This window comes from Macaca mulatta, chromosome 12 (genome assembly GCF_049350105.2).
Source record: "Macaca mulatta isolate MMU2019108-1 chromosome 12, T2T-MMU8v2.0, whole genome shotgun sequence".
In the NCBI taxonomy this organism is placed as follows: domain Eukaryota; kingdom Metazoa; phylum Chordata; class Mammalia; order Primates; family Cercopithecidae; genus Macaca; species Macaca mulatta.
Genome location: NC_133417.1, coordinates 23,872,467 through 23,891,952, shown reverse-complemented (window position 1 = coordinate 23,891,952; position 19,486 = coordinate 23,872,467). Strand labels below are relative to the sequence as shown.

Here is a 19,486-nt window from a genome sequence, read left to right as displayed (position 1 = left end):
AATAAGCACCATCTCCTGGATTCTCAATTAGAACTCATGCCTTCACACTTGGCATACATAACTCATACATTTGGATATCCATTAGATAATGACTACTTTCATTTGCATAATACTCCACTTTCTAAAACATTTTTACAGATTTAGACCATTCATATTCATTCCTTCATTCAACAAGTATTTATTGAGCTCCTCCTGTGGACAAGGCACTACTCTGGAATGGGCACACAGAAGTTAAAAAACAAAGTCCCTGCTCTAGTGGAGTTAAAGTATTCAGTTTTACGTGTGTTGCAGAATGGGGTGCACAGGAAGGGCCACCAGCAAACAGACAAAATATAAACGCTTAAAATATACAAAAATTAATCAACTGATAATTAATAATTGGAGAATAAACAGTACATACCACAACCACAGGAACTCTGAGAGTACTGTTCCAATAAGGCCATTAATGATAATGCACATTAATACTACTTTATTGGGAAACTCGAAGTCCTCAAATCCAGTATAATGAAGTAAAAAGAAACCTGGCCATAAGAGCAGCAGATTAAATAAACCTACAAAACCTGAACATGTATAAAAGAAACAAAAGTTAAAATTGTGATTTATTTCTATTCTCCAAGCTTATTAACTCTAAAATCAAAATTAGATTTTGCACAAAAGCACTCTGGGAGAATTCACTAGCTAAACCTTCTGTTGGTTTGTTTTTAAGTCAGTCCTGTGAATAGCTCAAAACCATAAAAAGAAAACTGCCTGAAGCAACTGGTGATCAGTCAGTTCAACTATCCCACTGTATGGGAGCAACTACTGTGGAGTAAACCACTTAGGACAACTCAACAAGAAGGGCTGTTAGCCTTAGCAACTGACAATATAGTGCCCTAGAACTTAAAAGAAATAACTGGTATGTATGTGTTTGTGTATTCAGCCTAAATTAATTTTAAAGAATTGGATGGTTTGCTTTCTGATTCAAGTATTTATGTCCAAAACACTTGTGCTACGCGAGCAGTAATGGAAGAAGTTCCAAAGGAGATAAAACTCTTGGTTCCTGCATTCCCAGACTTCTAGCTAGTTAGTGAGAAAGTTTGTACACACAAAGAGCTATTCAACATATGAGCAAAGTACAGACTGACCAGTTATTAAGGAAAGCCATCCCACATAGTGGTTAAGTGTGTGCTCGGCAGTCTGACTGCCTGGGTCCAATCCCAGCTCTATCTATCATTGAATAGTAGTGCGAACCTTATACCTCTTTTAAGCCTTAGTTTTCCAATCTATAAACATAAAATAAAATTTAATAATATTTAATTAGGTTGCTGGCAAGATTAAACACATAAAATATAGCATAGTATCTGGCACAAAGTAAGCATTTAATAAAAGCAAATATTACTATAGAAATTAAGTTTATATATGACTATATACATGTGAAAGTAAAGACTATAAAGAAAAAAGATTACAACTGTATAATAAATTTTGTTGTACTTTCTATGTAGTTTATGTCACAAATTTGCTATATGATTTATGCGGTAACTATATAGCTTTCTTAAAAGAAAATTAAATTACAGTAGATATATAATTGATACTATGTCACCTAAATAATAAACCGGTAATTAGGATGCCTAATTAAATCTTAACAGGGCAGGAGCACCCACTCTCTATCTGATGCTAAAGACTCACAGCCACCCCACTTCAGTGAAGGGAGGGGCAAATAAGTCTGCCTTTCCCAGCAAGTTCCCACCCTCCACCCCACCCCATCTTCTGCAGCTCATGACTAATTGATGGAGGCTTTATGAGGCCGGCCATCATGGCTCAAGGCCCAGACATATTAGCTGCTCTCCCTCTGCTCCCCGCCCCAGCACCTGCAATGAATTGGGCCAAACCTCAGTTATACTTGTGTGCCACCTGGTTCTTTCCCCTTCTCTATCTTGCTTCCTTCACTCCAAGTTTTTCCTTCAGTGAACTCCCCACAATGAATCACCTACACAAATTCCCCATCTCATATCCTGTTTTAGGGAGCCCAACTATTATGGTTTGGCTCTGTGTCCCCACCCAAATGTCATCTCGAATTGTAATCCCCACATGTCAGGGAGGGACCTGGTGGGAGGTGACTGGATCATTGGGGCGGTTCCCCCATGCTGTTCACATCATAGTGAGTTCTTACAAGATTTAATGGTTTTAACGTGTTTGGCAATTCCCCCTTCGCAAGTTCTCTCTCTCTTGCCAGTGTGTAAAACATGCCTTGCTTCCCCTTCACCTTACGCCATGATTGTAAGTTTCCTGAGGCCTGCCCAGCCATGCAGAACTGAGTCAATTAAACCTCTTTTGTTTATAAATTACCCAGTCTCAGGTAGTTCTTTATAGCAGTGGGAAAACAGACTAATACACAACCTTCAGACATCTATTCATTAAAAAAACAACAACAAAAGAACACATATACAGGACACATGACCTAAAATGCTTAAATAACATTACAAAGTTGTTTTAATGAAACACCAAAATGTGGCATTACCAAGAACTGAACCTATTTTCTGGTCCCTGAAGTGCTGAGTCTATGAAATCCCACATAAATTAACATCCTTTGACCTAAAGACAAAAGTCCCAATGACTCCACCTATTCCCTAGACTGCCCAGAATCTGGCACCACACACCTTTCTGTTCTTCCACAAAGCGAAGTTCCAGCACAATCATTCAGATCTACTCACTGCTCCGCGTTAAGCCTCTGCTCAAACTCCCTTGCCTGAAGAGCCCCCAATATCCCAACCCTGACTTCTCCAAATCCTGTCTATTCTAAAGCCCAGGGCAGATCAATATTGCTTTACATATCACATCACATATGAACAGGACCAACACAAGCTACATGTCTATATGCACTCTCCCTAATATGAGTAAATTAAGCAATTTTTCTTGCAAGTTGTCAACGTTTAAATTTTTAAAAAGTACCACTGACCCAATCACCTACCTAAAACCCTAAAAAAAACTAGCATTTTATTCCATTCCAAATAAAATTTTCTATGACTGCCAAATAAAATACCATTAAAATTATCTTTTCTAAGAGACAGCATCTTATTCTGTTACCCAGGCTAAGGTGCAGAGACACAATCATAGCTCACTGCAGACTTGAACTCCTGGACTCAAGTGATTCTCCTGCCTCAGCCTCTCAAGTAGCTGGGATTACAGACACATGCAACCAAACCTGGCTATTAAGCTATATTTCTTGAATTCTGTATTTAAAAAGAATTTAAGCAATCACTCAGCCTCATGGCTTTTCAAACATTTTATTTTTGTTAGTCTTCAGATACAAGTATTTAAACTATTTTTAGTTTTAAAATAGTCTTTAAAAAAAAAAATTAAATAGAAATGCAGTCTCCCTACGTTGACCAGGCTGATCTTAAATCCCTGGCTTCAAGCAACCCTCCTGCCTCAGCCTCTCAAAGTGCTAGGATCACAGGAGTGAGCCACCATGCCCAATCATAAGAAAAATCTTTACTACAAATTAAATTCTAATGCAAAATGCTCAACAAAGTAGAGCTGTTCCACAGGTGAAGCAGCAAAGGAGTCCAAGAACTAGACCCCTGCATGCAACTCTATTTCCTTCCAACCATCCCGGGAGCCTATCTATTCCCTAAATCACAGTTTAGAGGCCATTTATCTAGTCCAATTTCCTCATATTCCAGATGTCTATGAGATAAATAAAGTTACAACAGCTGGATTCCAGGTCTCCTGACTCCTTGTAAGCTGCACTTTGAACTCTTATCACTGAGCTTCTTTATCTATTTATATTCAGATATCTTTTGAAGATAGCTTGTCAATGCGTTCTTCTTCTGCAGTCCTACAGATATCGCCAGTTCTTTCCTGAACTGATGTTAGGCAAAGGAAAATTTATAAACCATATCTAGAAACTATAATTGGGTAATTTGAGAAGGAATCTATGTTATAAAAGTGTCTATGTCTTAAACATAAAATGCAAATGAAAACCCTTTAAATGGCCCACAATTTTTAATGTAAATAAGTACATAGACTGTGAGAGCGTTAAACATATAATTTGGGGGCAGTCTCCCCAATCCTTTGCTAACTATTCAAAACTGGCAAAATGTAAAATACAGCAGGTAAACTCTCACATGCTTATAAGAGCATAACTCTGTCATATCGCTGAGATAAATATCTGACTTGCAGTCTGAAGACATCAATTTGAAAAAAGTGTTAGGAGTTTCTGTCACACACTAAGGAGATGGGCATTCCCTCATAGGTACACAACCATGCAGGATAAAGTAAACATTGGGATCGGCCTTCATAATCTTTAAATGGTTTTAAAGAATCATATGGAAGAAAAAAAAAAAAAGCGTTCCCTATTCCGTCCAAAAAAACAAAAGCAAAACCCTGTGTTAGACATTTACAGTAAATAGCCTCACAAGTTAAACATATTCTTACCAAAGAACATTGGAATATCCAACTTGTCTTCTCTATCTACTTTTCTCTTAATCATAACAATATAGACAGCATAGAGCATGGCTCCAGCAAGAGACCAAATGGAACCTGTAAAAATCAACATGATTTAAAGCAACCACTCATTAATTCATTCAATATACACTTAAAATCCAATAATGTATCAGATAATATTGCAAGAATATACAAAAGTGAAAAGATATATAATTAGATAAATCACCTTTATATTGACACAAAGATATATAATGAAAAGGTATAGCCTACCCCATCCACGTCTTTTAGGAGTACAGGAAGGAGTTTAGTGTGTTAACAAATAAATGCAAAAGCATTCACCTCAATGATCTGACCAAAACCTATACATATTATAGTAATACAACTAAAAAGTAACACTTTGTTTTTAATTTGGAAATGCATGTTTCTTATTTTACCCTACATAAACAATCTTGACACCTGGCATTTTCCAACTTAACAAATGTTTCTTTCCATCACTAAGCTGTTGCTTGTATTGTCTTCCTTACCCCCATATATCATTCTTAATATGTATTGCACTACCATTCCCATCTTAAAGGCTCTGTTAAAGTTTCATTTCTTCCACAAATCATCCTCTTTCTAATCTGCTGCATTTCCATTCTGTCTTCTGTTTTAGACAATACTTACTATTGTCAAGTATGGTATTAGTTTAATCCCTAGTAGCTTCATTTTATAAATCTCTTATTGTTCCAAATCAAGAACTCCTTGAAAACTACAAACACATAATTTATACTTTTTAATGTTCCAAAATAGCTAACATAATACAGCTCTCACAGTACATGAATAATAAATACTGATTCTCTTCATTAACTCTCTCTCAAAAACATTTAAACCTTTCAAAACAGCTAAATAATGTTCTGCCAAGTGGTCATATTCAATACTTTAATCAATTATTCAAAAGATGAATGTTTTATTACATCTTTTATTATTTTCAAACTTTTTTAAAGCTTTTGTCAACAAAATATTGCACACACATGCACATACCAAATACATATATTGTTTTATGTATTTGTATACACAAAGCTGCTCTGGGTGAGAAAGAGGTGAGGAGGTTCAAAGCACAGCTCACTGGGTAGTAGTTAGGAATAATTTAGAAAGCATTGTTCTATTCAATAAACCTCAAATATCTAAAGAAGTATCCAAAGAGAAATAATTAATATAGGTTTATTTTTTATTATGAGGTCTCACTGTGCTGTCCAGGCTGGTCTTGAACTCCTGGCCTCAAGCAATCCTCCCACCTTGGCCTCCCAAAGCACTGGGTTAACAGGCATGAGTCACCATGCTCAGCCCAGCTAGGTTCTGTTTATCTTCGTTTTTGTTAAGTCTAAGCAATGGATCAAAAACTAAGTGTTCATCATAGCAGTAACTGTTTCAGACAAGAATCAAGAGGGAATGACAATATTCCTGGGTGATATGACAGCAACAGGAAATTTGTATAGCCTCAAAGAATCCCCGACAAGATGCTTATTACTTACAATGGGAAAAATTAGTAACTTTACACTGGAATAAGGTGGTTAATTTTAACCACCTTAAAATTAACATTACCAGCAACAGGACAAATCAATATCCTGTGCCTGTTGGTAGAATGCACTGCTCAGGAAACAATATCACTTCCATTATATTCTTACCAAAAATGCACAACCTCAATTTAACCAAAGAAAATGTCTGACAAATACAAATTGAGAAACATTCTACAAACCAACTAGGTGGGACCCTACAAAAGTGTCAAGGTCATAAAAGAAGACTGAGAAACAGTTCTGCATTTAAAGGAAACTAAGGGAACATGACAATTAAATGCAATAAATGATCCTAGATCGGAAAAAGAACATTAGTGTAAAAAATGGCAAAATTTGAAAAGGCTTTATAGGTAACAGTATTAGAGTCAATGTTAATTCCTGATTTTTATAACTGTATAATAGTTATGTACGTTGTTAACAGTTGAAAAATCTGGGTGAAGGCTATGAGAATTCACTAAAATACTTATGCATTTTTTAATATTGTTTCCCAAGGAAAAGTTTAAAAAAACACCTGCTAGTGCCTACACTTTGTACGTGTATCTGTGCGCGTGAGCATGCACATTTGACTTTCTTGTTTAACAAAAAACTTTCCTGTATACCCTTAACAGAGAGAATGCAGAGTCAAGTACTTACCTATTGTATCTCTTCCAGCAGATTTTTCAGATCCTGACAGGTTTACCAGTACAACACCTCCAATGCTATGAGAATAACAGTCATTAATGATGAGCTAAACAATTCTGAAAAGGCTAATCATAAAGATAAAAATTATTTATAAGTGATCAAGACTAATCTCAACTTTGGGTAACACTGTCAAATAATTTAGCAATTTCAATAACAATATCTAACAATATCAATATAATATAGTGTTATATTCGTATTAACTCATTTAATCCTCACAACGTGTACAATATTATACCTTATAAGGAAGTATTATTACTGCCATTCCCATTTTACATGTGAAAACTAATACACAAAGAGGTAAGGTAACTTGACCAAGATCACATAGCCGAGACTGAAACGCAGGCAGTTTTACTCCACAGTCCAGTGCTCTTAAGTGCTGTGCTATCAACTGTCTTTCAATTAGGAATGAATTAACCAACTTGTCATCCCTTTCCAATCTTTCTTTTGGATTACAAAAATATATCAAACCCATATAAATCCAGCAATGTAACAGTACTTACTCTTGCTTATTGGTAAAATCTAAATTAACGGTAAAACTATCCTTATGTGCTTAAACAATTTCACTAATCTCATGATTTTAGTGGATAAAAATAAGACTGAATTAAGGTTGTAGAGATATCAGAGGTCATTCATAAACTCAATTGTTATTTTCTGGGCATCTAATATGAGCAAAGCACAGGGTTACAGAAGTGACCAAAACAGATGTGGTTCCTGTCCTCAGGGAACTTACATTGTCTTTCTATTTCTATGAATCTTATAAATTGTAACATGTTTTCAAGTAGATGAGATATTCCTAATTTAAAAAAAAAAAAGCCTAATTCTCTCACCCTGATCAGAAAGACCAGGGTGGCAGTAGGAGAAGATGAAAGAAAATATGTATTCCCTTATGGAAAGATGTCATCAGAACTTAAATGTAGTCCTTACATTAAATATGCATACCCTTCAATTAAATCATCACAATTTTCTATAATAATCATTGTTCATATTCAGATTCAGCTATTATTTATTGAGTATCCACAATATATTTAGAAACCAGGGGTTTTGTTTCCATTTAGATGATGATGATTATGATAATGGCTAAATATAGGGAGCACCTCCTGTTGTGTATCACACATTGTTCCAAGCACTTTAGAAGTTCTACTCATTCAATCCTCATAATAATCCTATGAGAGAAATCCTATTATTATCCCCAATATACAGACGAGAAAATTGGCACAGAAACGTAAGGAACTTGCCCAAGATCTCAAAACTAATAATGATGGAGATGGGATTGGATTCCAAGTGGTTTGGCTTGAGGCCACACTCTTGTCTCTCAATTGATGAAATGAGATTTCTTTGCTTAGATTTCCTTCCAGATTGTTGCTATGTAAAATTCTTTTTATATCCTCAGAAATTGAATCTCTTAGTAAAATGCCAATTCAAAGCAAAGTATTAAACAATGTTTAATACATAATTCTTAAGAACATACACTTACACAAAAAATTTCTAAGTAACACTTTTTTTTAAAGGTACAGATAGTAAATATTTTAGGCTTGTGGGCCACATTGTTGCAATTCAACTCTGCCTCTGTAGTGCTAAAATGGCCATAGACAATTTGCAAATAGATGAGAGTAGCTGTGTTTCAATAAAATTTGGATGTGACAGGGCTAAGTAGCATCATGTCCATTTAAAGCCTTCTTTTATCCACATCTTTCTTTGCTCTTACAATATAAACTACCCTGGTGCCACTACCAGAAATTGTGACATTGTATTTTTAAGCAGAGTAAACTAGCTATCACAGTATATTCTTACCTTAAAATTACAGCTAATAGTTTAGAAAGGGTAAATCTATCTCCACTGTTACTTGGAAATACTGCAGCAAGGATTAAGGTAAAAAGTCCTATCAGGAGAAAAGAATTTAAAAATGGTACATGAGTTTAAATACTGTCAACATTTTTACTAACAACTTCATTGTTTAAATAAGCAAATTATATACCTAACTTTCAAATTATTTTTGTCACTCTTAACTAAGAAAATAACTGCAGTTAAGTAATGACTAGACTGAAATGTTTAAAGTTCATGCATAAAATAGCCTCCAAACTAAACCATGTTTATTTCAACAGTACAGATCAAGTACAGTCCTATTTATTTTAAACTAATAGGAAACTTAAATCTTATTCAGAGTAACATGTTGACTTCATCATAATCAAGCTTGTGTCCTGAAGTTATTTTTATAGTTTCAAAAATACTTTTGTCTTCCAGATTTGAAAAGTGATTCAATCTTAAAAATAAAACACCTATCATAGGGCAAATTATAGTTCTGAAATAAGCAATTACATTTTAGCCAAAGGGTCTAGAAAAAGATCTCGGAAAAGTATGTATGAAGGGAAAGGCAACTACAATACAAAAGGCCAGCCTATAAAACTGTAATATATTGTTATATTTAAAAAATTGTAAATTATTTGAAGGAACATAAATAGCACAGGCTAAGGCATGAAACTACAGTCATGCTTAACAACAGGGATAAATACAGAGAAAATGTGTGTCGTTCGGCAATGTCATCCTTGTGCCACCATCATAGAGCACACTTACACAAACCTAAATGGTATAGCCTACTACACAGCTATGCGATATGCTATAGCCTATTGCTTATAGGCTACCAAATTGTATAGCATGTTACTGTATTGAATACTCTAGGCAATTGTAACACAGCGGTAAGTATTTGTGTATCCAAACATATTTAAACATAGAAAAGGTACAGTAAAATATATAGTATTATAATCTTATAGGACCACCATTGTATATACAGTCTGTTGTAGACTGAAACATCATATGCGGCACCTGACTATATACAGATTAAAAGGCAGTTATAATAGACTAATGTATATTAGAACTAATATAAGAAGCTATAACGAGATAAAAATGCTGTATATGTACACACATATACACCAGAAATATATACACTGATTTATAATGCAGAGTTTTAAAGACAAATTTCTTACCAGAAGTTGAAGATAAAATATTAACTATAGCAACTTGTGTGTCTGAAAGTGCTTCTTGATATGACAAATTTGCCAAAAACCACTAAAGGAAAAGAAAACCAAAGTGAACCCTAATGAAAGACATGTTTACATCTGTCATTACAATTCAGAATTCCCTCTTTTGTTCTCCTCCTAAACACTGTTCTCACAAGATGTTTTAAAAGCTGCTTTGTATTGAAAAAATCACAGGCTCCCAAAAAAGACAAACATTTATAATCAGACCTAAGACCCCGCTACCCAGTTTCCCTTAAAATTTAACAATAGTTGGTTAACAATTAGCATTCAGGTTTTTCTTTTCTTTTTTTTAATGAGAGTAAAATCAAGTATCAAATCAATTTAAAAATTTGCTTTATCTAGGCTGGGCATAGTGGCTCATGCCTGTAATCCTAGCATTTTGGGAGGCTAAGGTGGGTGGATTGCTTGAGCCCAGAAAGACCAGCCTGGGCAACACAGTGAAACCCCATTTCTACAAAAAAAGATACAAAAATAAGCCAGGCGTGGTAGTGCACACCTGTAATCCCAGCTACACGGGAGGCTGAGGTGGGAGGATTACTTGAGCCTGGGAAGTTGAGGCTGCAGTGAGGCATGACTGCCTCACTGCACTTCAGCCTAGGTGACAGAGAGACCTTGTCTCAGAAAAAAAAAAAAAAAAAAATTGCTTTATCTAAGTACTGCTGACACTCTGTGAAGTTTATCTAAATCATATTTAAATTTGGGAAAATTCTCCAACATTAGAATATGTACAGATGAATACAGCATAACGAGAAATCTATTAAACCAGATGATGTGCGTGGATATGGATGGTCTTAGCTAGCTAGCTGGATTGAAAAATAAAAGGCTATATTCACTTTGGAAATTTAGACATGTCCTATGAAAATTGTTAATTTACTGGTTAATTGTGATTGTTTTTCTGAATCTCAGTTTGGAGACACAAAGAGTTCTCATAACTTTGGATACAGTGAAGGAAGCTTTCCAGCTATCAGGACTTTTTCACAAAAATTCTTTCTTTTCTTCCACTTATCTAGGTTAGGATGGAGAATAAGAAATAATACTTTTGGCCGGGCGCGGTGGCTCACGCCTGTAATCCCAGCACTTTGGGAGGCCAAGACGGGCGGATCACGAGGTCAGGAGGTCGAGACCATCCTGGCTAACAACGGTGAAACCCCGTCTCTACTAAAAATAGAAAAAATTAGCCGGGCGTGGTGGTGGGCGCCTGTAGTCCCAGCTACTCAGGAGGCTGAGGCAGGAGAATGTGTGAACCCGGGAGGCGGAGCTTGCAGTAAGCCGAGATCGTGCCACCGCACACCAGCCTGGGCGACAGAGCAAGACTCCGTCTCAAAAAAAAAAAAAAAAAAAAAAAGGAAATAATACTTTTTTTGATGAAGGCTGGCAGGATGTGTGTGTGTCCAAAGTTCAGTAATTTTCACTGATAATTCATCCATTTTTTGTGGATAACACTCTTTTTACTATCTGAAACAATGCGACTATGAATATCTTAATTCTAGCACATGCCTGCCACCTGGTACATAAGTACATGAGTGTCACCAAAGCATATACTAAGAGGTGGATTGCTGGGTCAAGCAAAGTAAACTAACAGCTAGACTAACTGTTTTTGGTGTCTCTACTACTTACACTGGTTGACTCGAAGAGCTATCTCACTAAATGACTTATCTCTATTAAGACAGGAACATCTAACTCTCTCAGAGCCTATGGCTGAGTAGTATTACACTAGTATTCACACTGCAAAGAAGCAGTAGAGACACATGATTGTAGAGCACTATCAGAAGGCAGCAGATGGCTGACAGCCTAGTAGTCTCCATTCAGTCTATACTGTACTCAAGGCTAAAGCCAGAATGAAATTATGGCAACGTGGTTCTGATTCCATCTGCAATCCTTTGATTTCCTAGATAATTTCACATGCCTATCTAGATAAAACGAGGTAACAACTGATGGGCAATATCAAACATATATGGCAAGAGAAGCCACAATCTGCGTGCAGATGAAGTGCTAGAAAAGAAGACTCAACCCTTAATCTTATCTGTCAAAGATTTTCTCCATGAACAGACAATGCTCACAGAGTGATTATTAGCTTTCTTGACCCACTTCTCTTACTATTTTTATACTTAAATATTGTCCTCATTTTCCAAACAACCTCACTGGTCCATGCTAATTCAAGGTAAATAAATAAAAACAGATCACTTAGATAAGAAGCATTCAAAGGTCATAAGAATCCTTCATTAGCTGTGAACTCTTTCCAGAATAGCCTTTCCATTCTCTACCTCTCACCAAACACCATTCTTTGGCTATTGTTTCCACAGCACCCTCATCACAAAAGAAGACCCATCTCAACCATCCTCCAATAAAAATTGTCCATACAACGTCTGCCTTCATTATTTCAGAGTTGAGGACAACGATTTATGAATAATTATAGCAAATAATACATTTCATAATTTCATTAGTAGTAATTCATTTATAAATTGTCATAAAACATTAATATTTGACAAAATATTGTGTATGTTCAAGGTATATAACATGATTTAATATACACATAACATTGTCTACTGATTACCATAGTCTAATTAGCACATCCATCATCACCCATAGTTACCATTTTTCTGTGTGTATATGTGATGAACACACTGAAGAATCTGCTCTTATCAAATTACAAGAATATAGTACTGTTATCTGAAGTCTCCATACACATTAGTTCCCAAAACTTATTTATCTTATAATTGAAATTATGTACTCTTTGACCAACACGTCCCCATTTCCCTACCATTCTACTCTCTGGCAACCACCATTCTACTCTTTGCTTCTATTTTAGATTCTACATACATAAGTGAGATCATATTTGTGAGTATTTGACATTCTATGCCTAGCTTATTTTATTTAGCATAATATCTTCCAGGTTTGTCCATGTTGTTGCAAATGGCAGGATTTCCTTCTTTTTACAGCTGAATAATATTACATTATGTTCAGCCATGAAAATGTACTATATATATTCATCCATCGATAGACACTCAGGTTATTCCCATATCTTGTCTATGATGAATACTGTAAAATAAACATGGAGGTGCAGACATCTCTATGAGATACTGATTTCATTTACTTTGGATATGTAGTAAGAGATATTCTTGATAAAGCCAGTATCACCTAAATTATATTTTACAGAAAAAAAAAAAAAACCTAGTAAGACAAAAGATATTCAAAGAAGATTGGCAAATACAGTAATCATTAACTCTTTTTAATCTACACTGTCCAGTACATTAGACACTAGCCACTCATGGCTACTGAGCAATTGAAATTGGCTGATCTGAACTGAAAAGTGCTTTAAGTATAATGCATACTGGGTTTAGAAAATTTTAGTACAAAAAAAGAATGTAAACTATCTCATCAATAATTTTTACATCAATAACATGTTGAAATAATATTTTTACATATAGTGGGTTAAATACAAATATAATATTGAAATGGATAACATCTGTTTCCTTTTCCTTTTTTAAATGCATCTACTAGATAATTTAAAACTATGTTTGTGGCCTGCATTTGAGGCTCATGTTATATTTCTATTGAACAGCACTGCTCTTAACCTTATCTAAAGCTTATCATTCCATTAAGCTAGATTTCTAAAAAGGTAAGTTTTCTCTCAGTATCTGCAGGGGATTGGGTCCAGGACCCCAACCCCAAAGGTATCAAAATCCAAAGATGCTCAAGTCCCTTACATAAAATGGCATAGCATTTGGATACAATCTACATACATCCTCCCATATACTTTAAATCATCTCTAGATTACTCGTACCTAAGACAACGTAAATAGTTGTTGTGCTATTGTTTTTTAATCTCTATTATTTTTATTGTTGTATTGCTGTTCTTCTATTTTTTCACCTTCACTATTTTTGATCTGAAGTTGGTTGGATCCAAGGAGGCAGAACTCAAGGATTTGGAGGACAAACTGTATGTCTGGACTGTATTCCTCTGACTTCCCAAAGGAATGCCTTTATTTTAGTGATAACTTGATTAATAATACTCTGCTAGGTAAATCAAAAGAAAATCTTTGGAATTTGCAGTATGATAATTACATATGTAATAAAAATAGTTTAAAGTCTCATATATTCATGTTATTTTATTAGTTGGGGTCTCTGCTTGTTTTAAATGAGTGTAAGGCAGGACTAAAATGTATTAATTATATGCTACCCAGTTTTCAAAGGAGATATGTAATAAAAGCATCTATAGTTGACCCTTGAACAACATGGGGATTGGGGGACCAACCCTCAGGCAATAAAAAAAATCTGCTATAACTTTTGACTCCCCTAAAATGTAGCTACTGATAGACTACTGGTGACTGGAAACCCTACCAATAACATAAGTAATGATTAACAGATATTTTGTATGTTATATGTAGTGTATACTATATGCTTATAATAAAGAAAGCTAGAGAAAAGAAATGCTATTAAGAAAATCATAAGAAAGAATATATTTACTACTCATTAAGTGGAAATGAATCATCATATAAAGGTCATCATCCTTGTCATTTTCATGTTGCATAAGAAGCCTGGGAAAGAGAAGGGACTGGTCTTGCTGTTTTAGGTGTGGCAGAGATAGATGAAAATCTGTGTGTAAGCATACCTGCGCAATACAGACCCATGTTGTTCAAGGACCAATTGTATATGGTGAAAATTAAAATGAGTAAAAAGATCAGAGCCAGATTAAATGGGTAATGGAGTGGGAGCTGGCTGTGGAACGTGATGATTATATCAGAAACTTCAGTTTAAAGGAAGAAAGCTACTTCAGGCGAGCATACAACTCATCTGTAGGCAAAAAGGCAGGGAGGCAATAGGAAAACCTGAGTTACATAGCTCATTGTCTGTTAAAAGGAACTATCTCCCTTCCTTGGAAAAAGCAAACTTTTTCCTAACTTAAAACTCTGAGAGAAATGTATTATGTAAATTGTTATGTAACAACACTAGCCTTTATAGCAGATTTAAAGGTATGTGCAGATAATAGCATTTTTAAAAATTATTTTTTGAAATTATAATATACATAAAATATACCATTTGGATCATTTTTAAGTGTACAGTTAGTGGCATAAAGTGCATTCACATTGTTGTGCAACCATCACCCCATCCATCCACAGGATTTTTTTCTCTTTTTTTTTGAGACAGTCTCGCTCAGTCACCCAGGCTGGAGTGCAGTCGCGCAATCTCAGCTCACTGCAACCTCTGCCTCCTGGGTTCAAGCGATTCTCCTGCCTCAGCCTCCTGAGTAGCTGAGACTACAGGCGTGCACCACCACGCCCAGCTAATTTTTGTATTTTTAGTAGAGACGGGGTTTCACCATGTTGGCCAGGATGGTCTCGATCTCTTCACCTCGTGATTCACCCACCTCAGCCTCCTAAAGTGCTGGGATTACAGACATGAGCCGCCGCGCCTGGCCAGATTTTTTCATCTTATAAAACTGAAACTATCTGTTAGCTTTCTGCTTTCACAATGTATTTTAAGTTGCTATTTTTCAAAGACAATTTATGGTCTAAGTGACCCAAGCATCTACTGACAGAATAATGAATAAACAAAAGATGGTATATCTGTACAATGAAATATTATTCTGCCTTCAAAAGAAAGGAAATTCTGACACAAGTTACAACCTGGATGAACCCGGAGGACATTATGCTAAATGAAATAAACCAGTCTCAAAAAGACAAATGCTGTATGATTCCGCTCAACATGAGGTACTTATGAGTAGTCAAATCCATAGAAACAGAAACAGAATAGAGGTCGCCAGGGGCTGTGGGTGGTGGGAAAGAAGAGTTATTGTTTAACAGATAGTTTCAGTTTTATAAGATGAAAAAATTCTGTGGATGGATGGGGTGATGGTTGCACAACAATGTGAATGTACTTTATGCCACTAACCGTACACTTAAAAATGATCAAGGCCGGGAGCGGTGGCTTATGCCTGTAATCCCAACACTTCAGGAGGCTGAGGCAGGGGACATTACCTGAGGTCGGGAGTTTGAGACCAGCCTGACCAACATGGAGAAACCCCGTCTCTACTAAAAACACAAAATTAGCTGGCTGTAGTGGCGCATGCCTATAATCCCAGCTACTCGGGGCGGTGAGGCAGGAGAATTGCTCGAACCCAGGAGGCAGAGGTTGTGGTGAGCCGAGATCGCGCCATTGCACCCCAGCCTGGGCAACAAGAGCAAAACTCCGTTTAAAAAAAGAAAAAATGATCAAAATGGTGTATTTTATGTATACTTTATTATAATTTCAAAAATTAATTCTTAAAAAGGCTATTATCTGCACATACCTTTAAATCTGCTATAAAGAGTAGTGTTATTAGTAGAGCCAGGGAATGGAGAAAAATGGGCTATTTGAGTATGAAAGGCAAAATCATGACATTAAAAAAATTTTATAATCAGGCTAATAACATTGACATTAGCATTTCATTATTTAGGGTTTTAAGATGCTCGGTATAAATTTGAATCTTAAAGGCTCATATTAAAAAACCTTGGATTAGGCTACTTCCAATGATGTATACATAAAATAGCACAGAAATTCATTTTTTAAATTCTACATGTTAGAGTTCTCACTAACTCAGACAAGTCTCTAATCCCAGCTTAGCCCAAAATAACAATACTTTATTTACTCCATCATTATTCTATGTGAAATCTTAAGCACATTTTTCAGTTTCTATCTTTAAAAAGTAAGAAACTATAAATAATACAACCAGAAATTCTGTAGAAATATACTGAGTACTTGACAAAATAATACTTAACCTCATTTATATGAATATAAAACTGCAAAACACTTATTTGAAAAAAATCAATGCATACAGTAAACTCTTATCTGGATATTTACTAACCTTTGTATATACATATATTACAGTGGAAAATAACTCTATTCATAATTTTGACCATGAGGCAATGCTAAATTCTGAAGAACTTCCCAAACTGTGCGTGTTCAAAAGTTTGTGCATATATATAAATAGCTGAAGTGTTATAGGACTTATTGAATGCTAACTCTTTGAGGTATATCAAGCATTTACTAATTTTGATACCCTAACTTCCTACAGGTCTCAAACAGCAGAGTTTAAAGTCATGATTAAACAACCTAATTGTCTCACACTTCCATCCTATATTGTTGGTATATATACTGTCTTAAAATTCAAGTTTCAAATATCATATGCAAACAGATCATAAAAAGACCTACCACAAAGCAAAAAAAAAAGCTAATTTTTGCTACTTGAGTTGCAGTAAGTTTCCCCACAGTTTTCAGTATGGATTCTTGTTCTTTCACAGGATATGACATTCGAGACAACTTTGCTTCCAATGCATGGCTTGACGGAAGCTGTCGAATCTCCATGATATTACTGAACCTTACACGAGACTTTTTGGGGGCTTAAAAGGAAAAGCACAATACGAAATATTTAAATAATTCTTCTCCAACAAAAGTCACAAGTTTTAATTTACTGATAAATGTATAAGTTCATCTATGATCAGAGTAAGACAGTCAAAGTAAACCAGAGGTATATCATTACCTGAGACAACTTTGTTCACTTAAAAGAGCTAAAAGGAAAAATGTTTTCATCTACAAAAATGTTGTAAAAGGTTTAAAATGAAACCAATATTCGAACAAGGTTTCTGCAATTGTGTACTGTATATACACAACTGCCTATTTCAGGATTTTAGTTGATTACTATTTTAGTATTTCTAGTAAAACTTTATTTGGATTTTTCCTCATGCATATCCAATTTATGAGAATTCGTTTCCTGGGCAAGCACACAGAACAATTCTCTATAGGTCCATTCCTTGCAAGGGAAATTAAGGATAAATACTGCACCTTATGTTAAAGGTGGCATTCTTCACTAAATTCACAGAAGCAGCAAAATTCTTATAATTTGCTATTAGGCTCTTTGAGGGCATATTTAAGAGGATATTATTTGTTTAAAAAAGTATATATATAAATGTATATGCGTGTGATGCGTGTGTGTATATGTGTGTATACATATATATGATGAAACCATAGAGATCTCTGGTATTTAGAAATTATTTCCAGTTGAAATAATACAAAAATGATTATACTATATTAGATTCACAATCCAGTCAAACTTCTAGAAGACTTTAGGCTGAGACGACACCACATGGAGCAGAATTGCTGGGTGTTTCAGTCAACCCACATCATCACTAAGTTCTGAAGTGGCTTGGATAAAGCTAAACTTTCTACCCATTTCTAAGTTTTGCTTACTTTTTTCAGTATCAATGTTTGTGCTCTCAGGTTTTTCACTTGGAAGATCATGGAATTTCACAGGAACATACAGAGGTTCACTCTGTAATATAACAGAAAAAAAAATAAACAACAAATATAAGAGCTAATATACTGGTTAAAATTTAAACGGATGGTACGTAAACACAAATACCATCTAAAACATGGTTGTTCACCACCAAGTTTAAACAGCAATTTTCAAGACTTAAAAAAGGAAACTCAACAGATCCATACAGGTACAATGACAGAAAAGAATCCAGTTTACAGTTTAGAAACGTAATATAACAGCATTGGCATATTATGATATCTAATATTTAAATGTCATAAAAACATATCTCTTTCTTAGCTAACAGATTCTATCTCAGCTAACAGATTATGTCTCATTCCTTTTCATTCATTTAACAAATGCTTATTGAGCTCCTACGATGTCAGATGCTGTTCTACATCCTGGGGAAATAAGGGGAAATAAAAGCAGTCTCTTCCTCAGTGACCATTCAGCCTAACAGGGAAGGCAGATAACAAACTGATAACCAGGTATATAGTATGTATTTAATATTTACTAAATTGTCTCCTCTTATAGTAACTAAAATTCTTGAAGACCTTTACACAAAATAGCTACTACTTACCAGTTCTTACTATGTATTGAGTACCAACTCTAGAGCAGTTAAACATATATTTCTCATTAGTCCTCACAATAATTTTATAGAATATGGCCGGTGCAGTGGTTCATGCTTGTAATCTCAGAACTTCGGGAGGCTGAGGCGGGCAGATCACTTGAGGTCAGGAGTTCGAGAGCAGCCTGGCCAACATGGTGAAACCCCATCTCTACTAAAATACAAAAATTAGCTGAGCGTGGTGGTGTGTGCCTGTAATCCCAGCTACTCATGAGGTGGAGGCAGGAGAATCGCTTGAAACCAGGAGGCGGAGACTGCAGTGAGCTGAGATTCTGCCACTGCACTCCAGCCTGGGTGACAGAGCGAGACTCCATCTCAAAACAATAATAATAATATTAATAATTTTAGAGAATAAAGCTGAGATATAAAGTAATCAGGTAGTAGACAAAAGAATTAAAGCCAGGTTTGTCTAACCATGCTCCAAAGGTCCATATTTTCAGGTAGTTATAAATTTCTCAACTGTTTTTACAAATGTTCTTCAGATGATCTATATTTAAGGTACAAATCTCCAACTAGGCTAATTGTTCAAAATTAACAGAATTTTTTTTATTTCTTTGATTTCTCTTTTAACTCCTGGTGTAGAGCTCTACCAATAAAAAAATGTATGTATTCAGTAAATGAAGGGACAGTAGGTTTGGAAATAGACATAATCTCTTTGTTATACTGAAGTTTTCACTATAGCATCTGGCCTAGAGCAATTTGACATATCCATCTTACAGATAATAGCAAGAATTAGTATAAGAGTAGTCAGAAGAGCAGGCTGTCATCTCAACTCTGTCTTCTGTACTGATAGAGACAAATGATACTAAATTATGTTATTGATGCTTAAAATCCCAGGAAAAAAAAAAATTCTTCATAGTACCTATTAACCTACT

The 19,486-nt window shown here is 35.3% G+C and overlaps 1 protein-coding gene across 10 annotated transcripts in view; it reads right to left on the bottom strand.

Annotated features, from left to right (window-relative positions):
• SLC35F5 (solute carrier family 35 member F5) overlaps positions 1–19,486 on the bottom strand; it is a 79,577-nt gene that overhangs the window by 49,166 nt on the left and 10,925 nt on the right. For all 10 annotated transcript variants that reach the window (XR_013401972.1, XR_013401969.1, XR_013401970.1 and 7 more), the window contains exons 6-12: positions 17,920–18,001; positions 16,885–17,072; positions 9,641–9,722; positions 8,451–8,538; positions 6,612–6,676; positions 4,417–4,521; positions 401–560 (exon numbers count right to left, since the gene is read on the bottom strand). Coding sequence is in view for 6 of the 10 variants with exons in the window: in XM_015109950.3 (XP_014965436.1) it covers positions 401–560; positions 4,417–4,521; positions 6,612–6,676; positions 8,451–8,538; positions 9,641–9,722; positions 16,885–17,072; positions 17,920–18,001 (770 nt within the window). In the remaining 4 variants the exon portion in view is untranslated. The remainder of the gene's footprint in view (positions 1–400; positions 561–4,416; positions 4,522–6,611; positions 6,677–8,450; positions 8,539–9,640; positions 9,723–16,884; positions 17,073–17,919; positions 18,002–19,486) is intronic.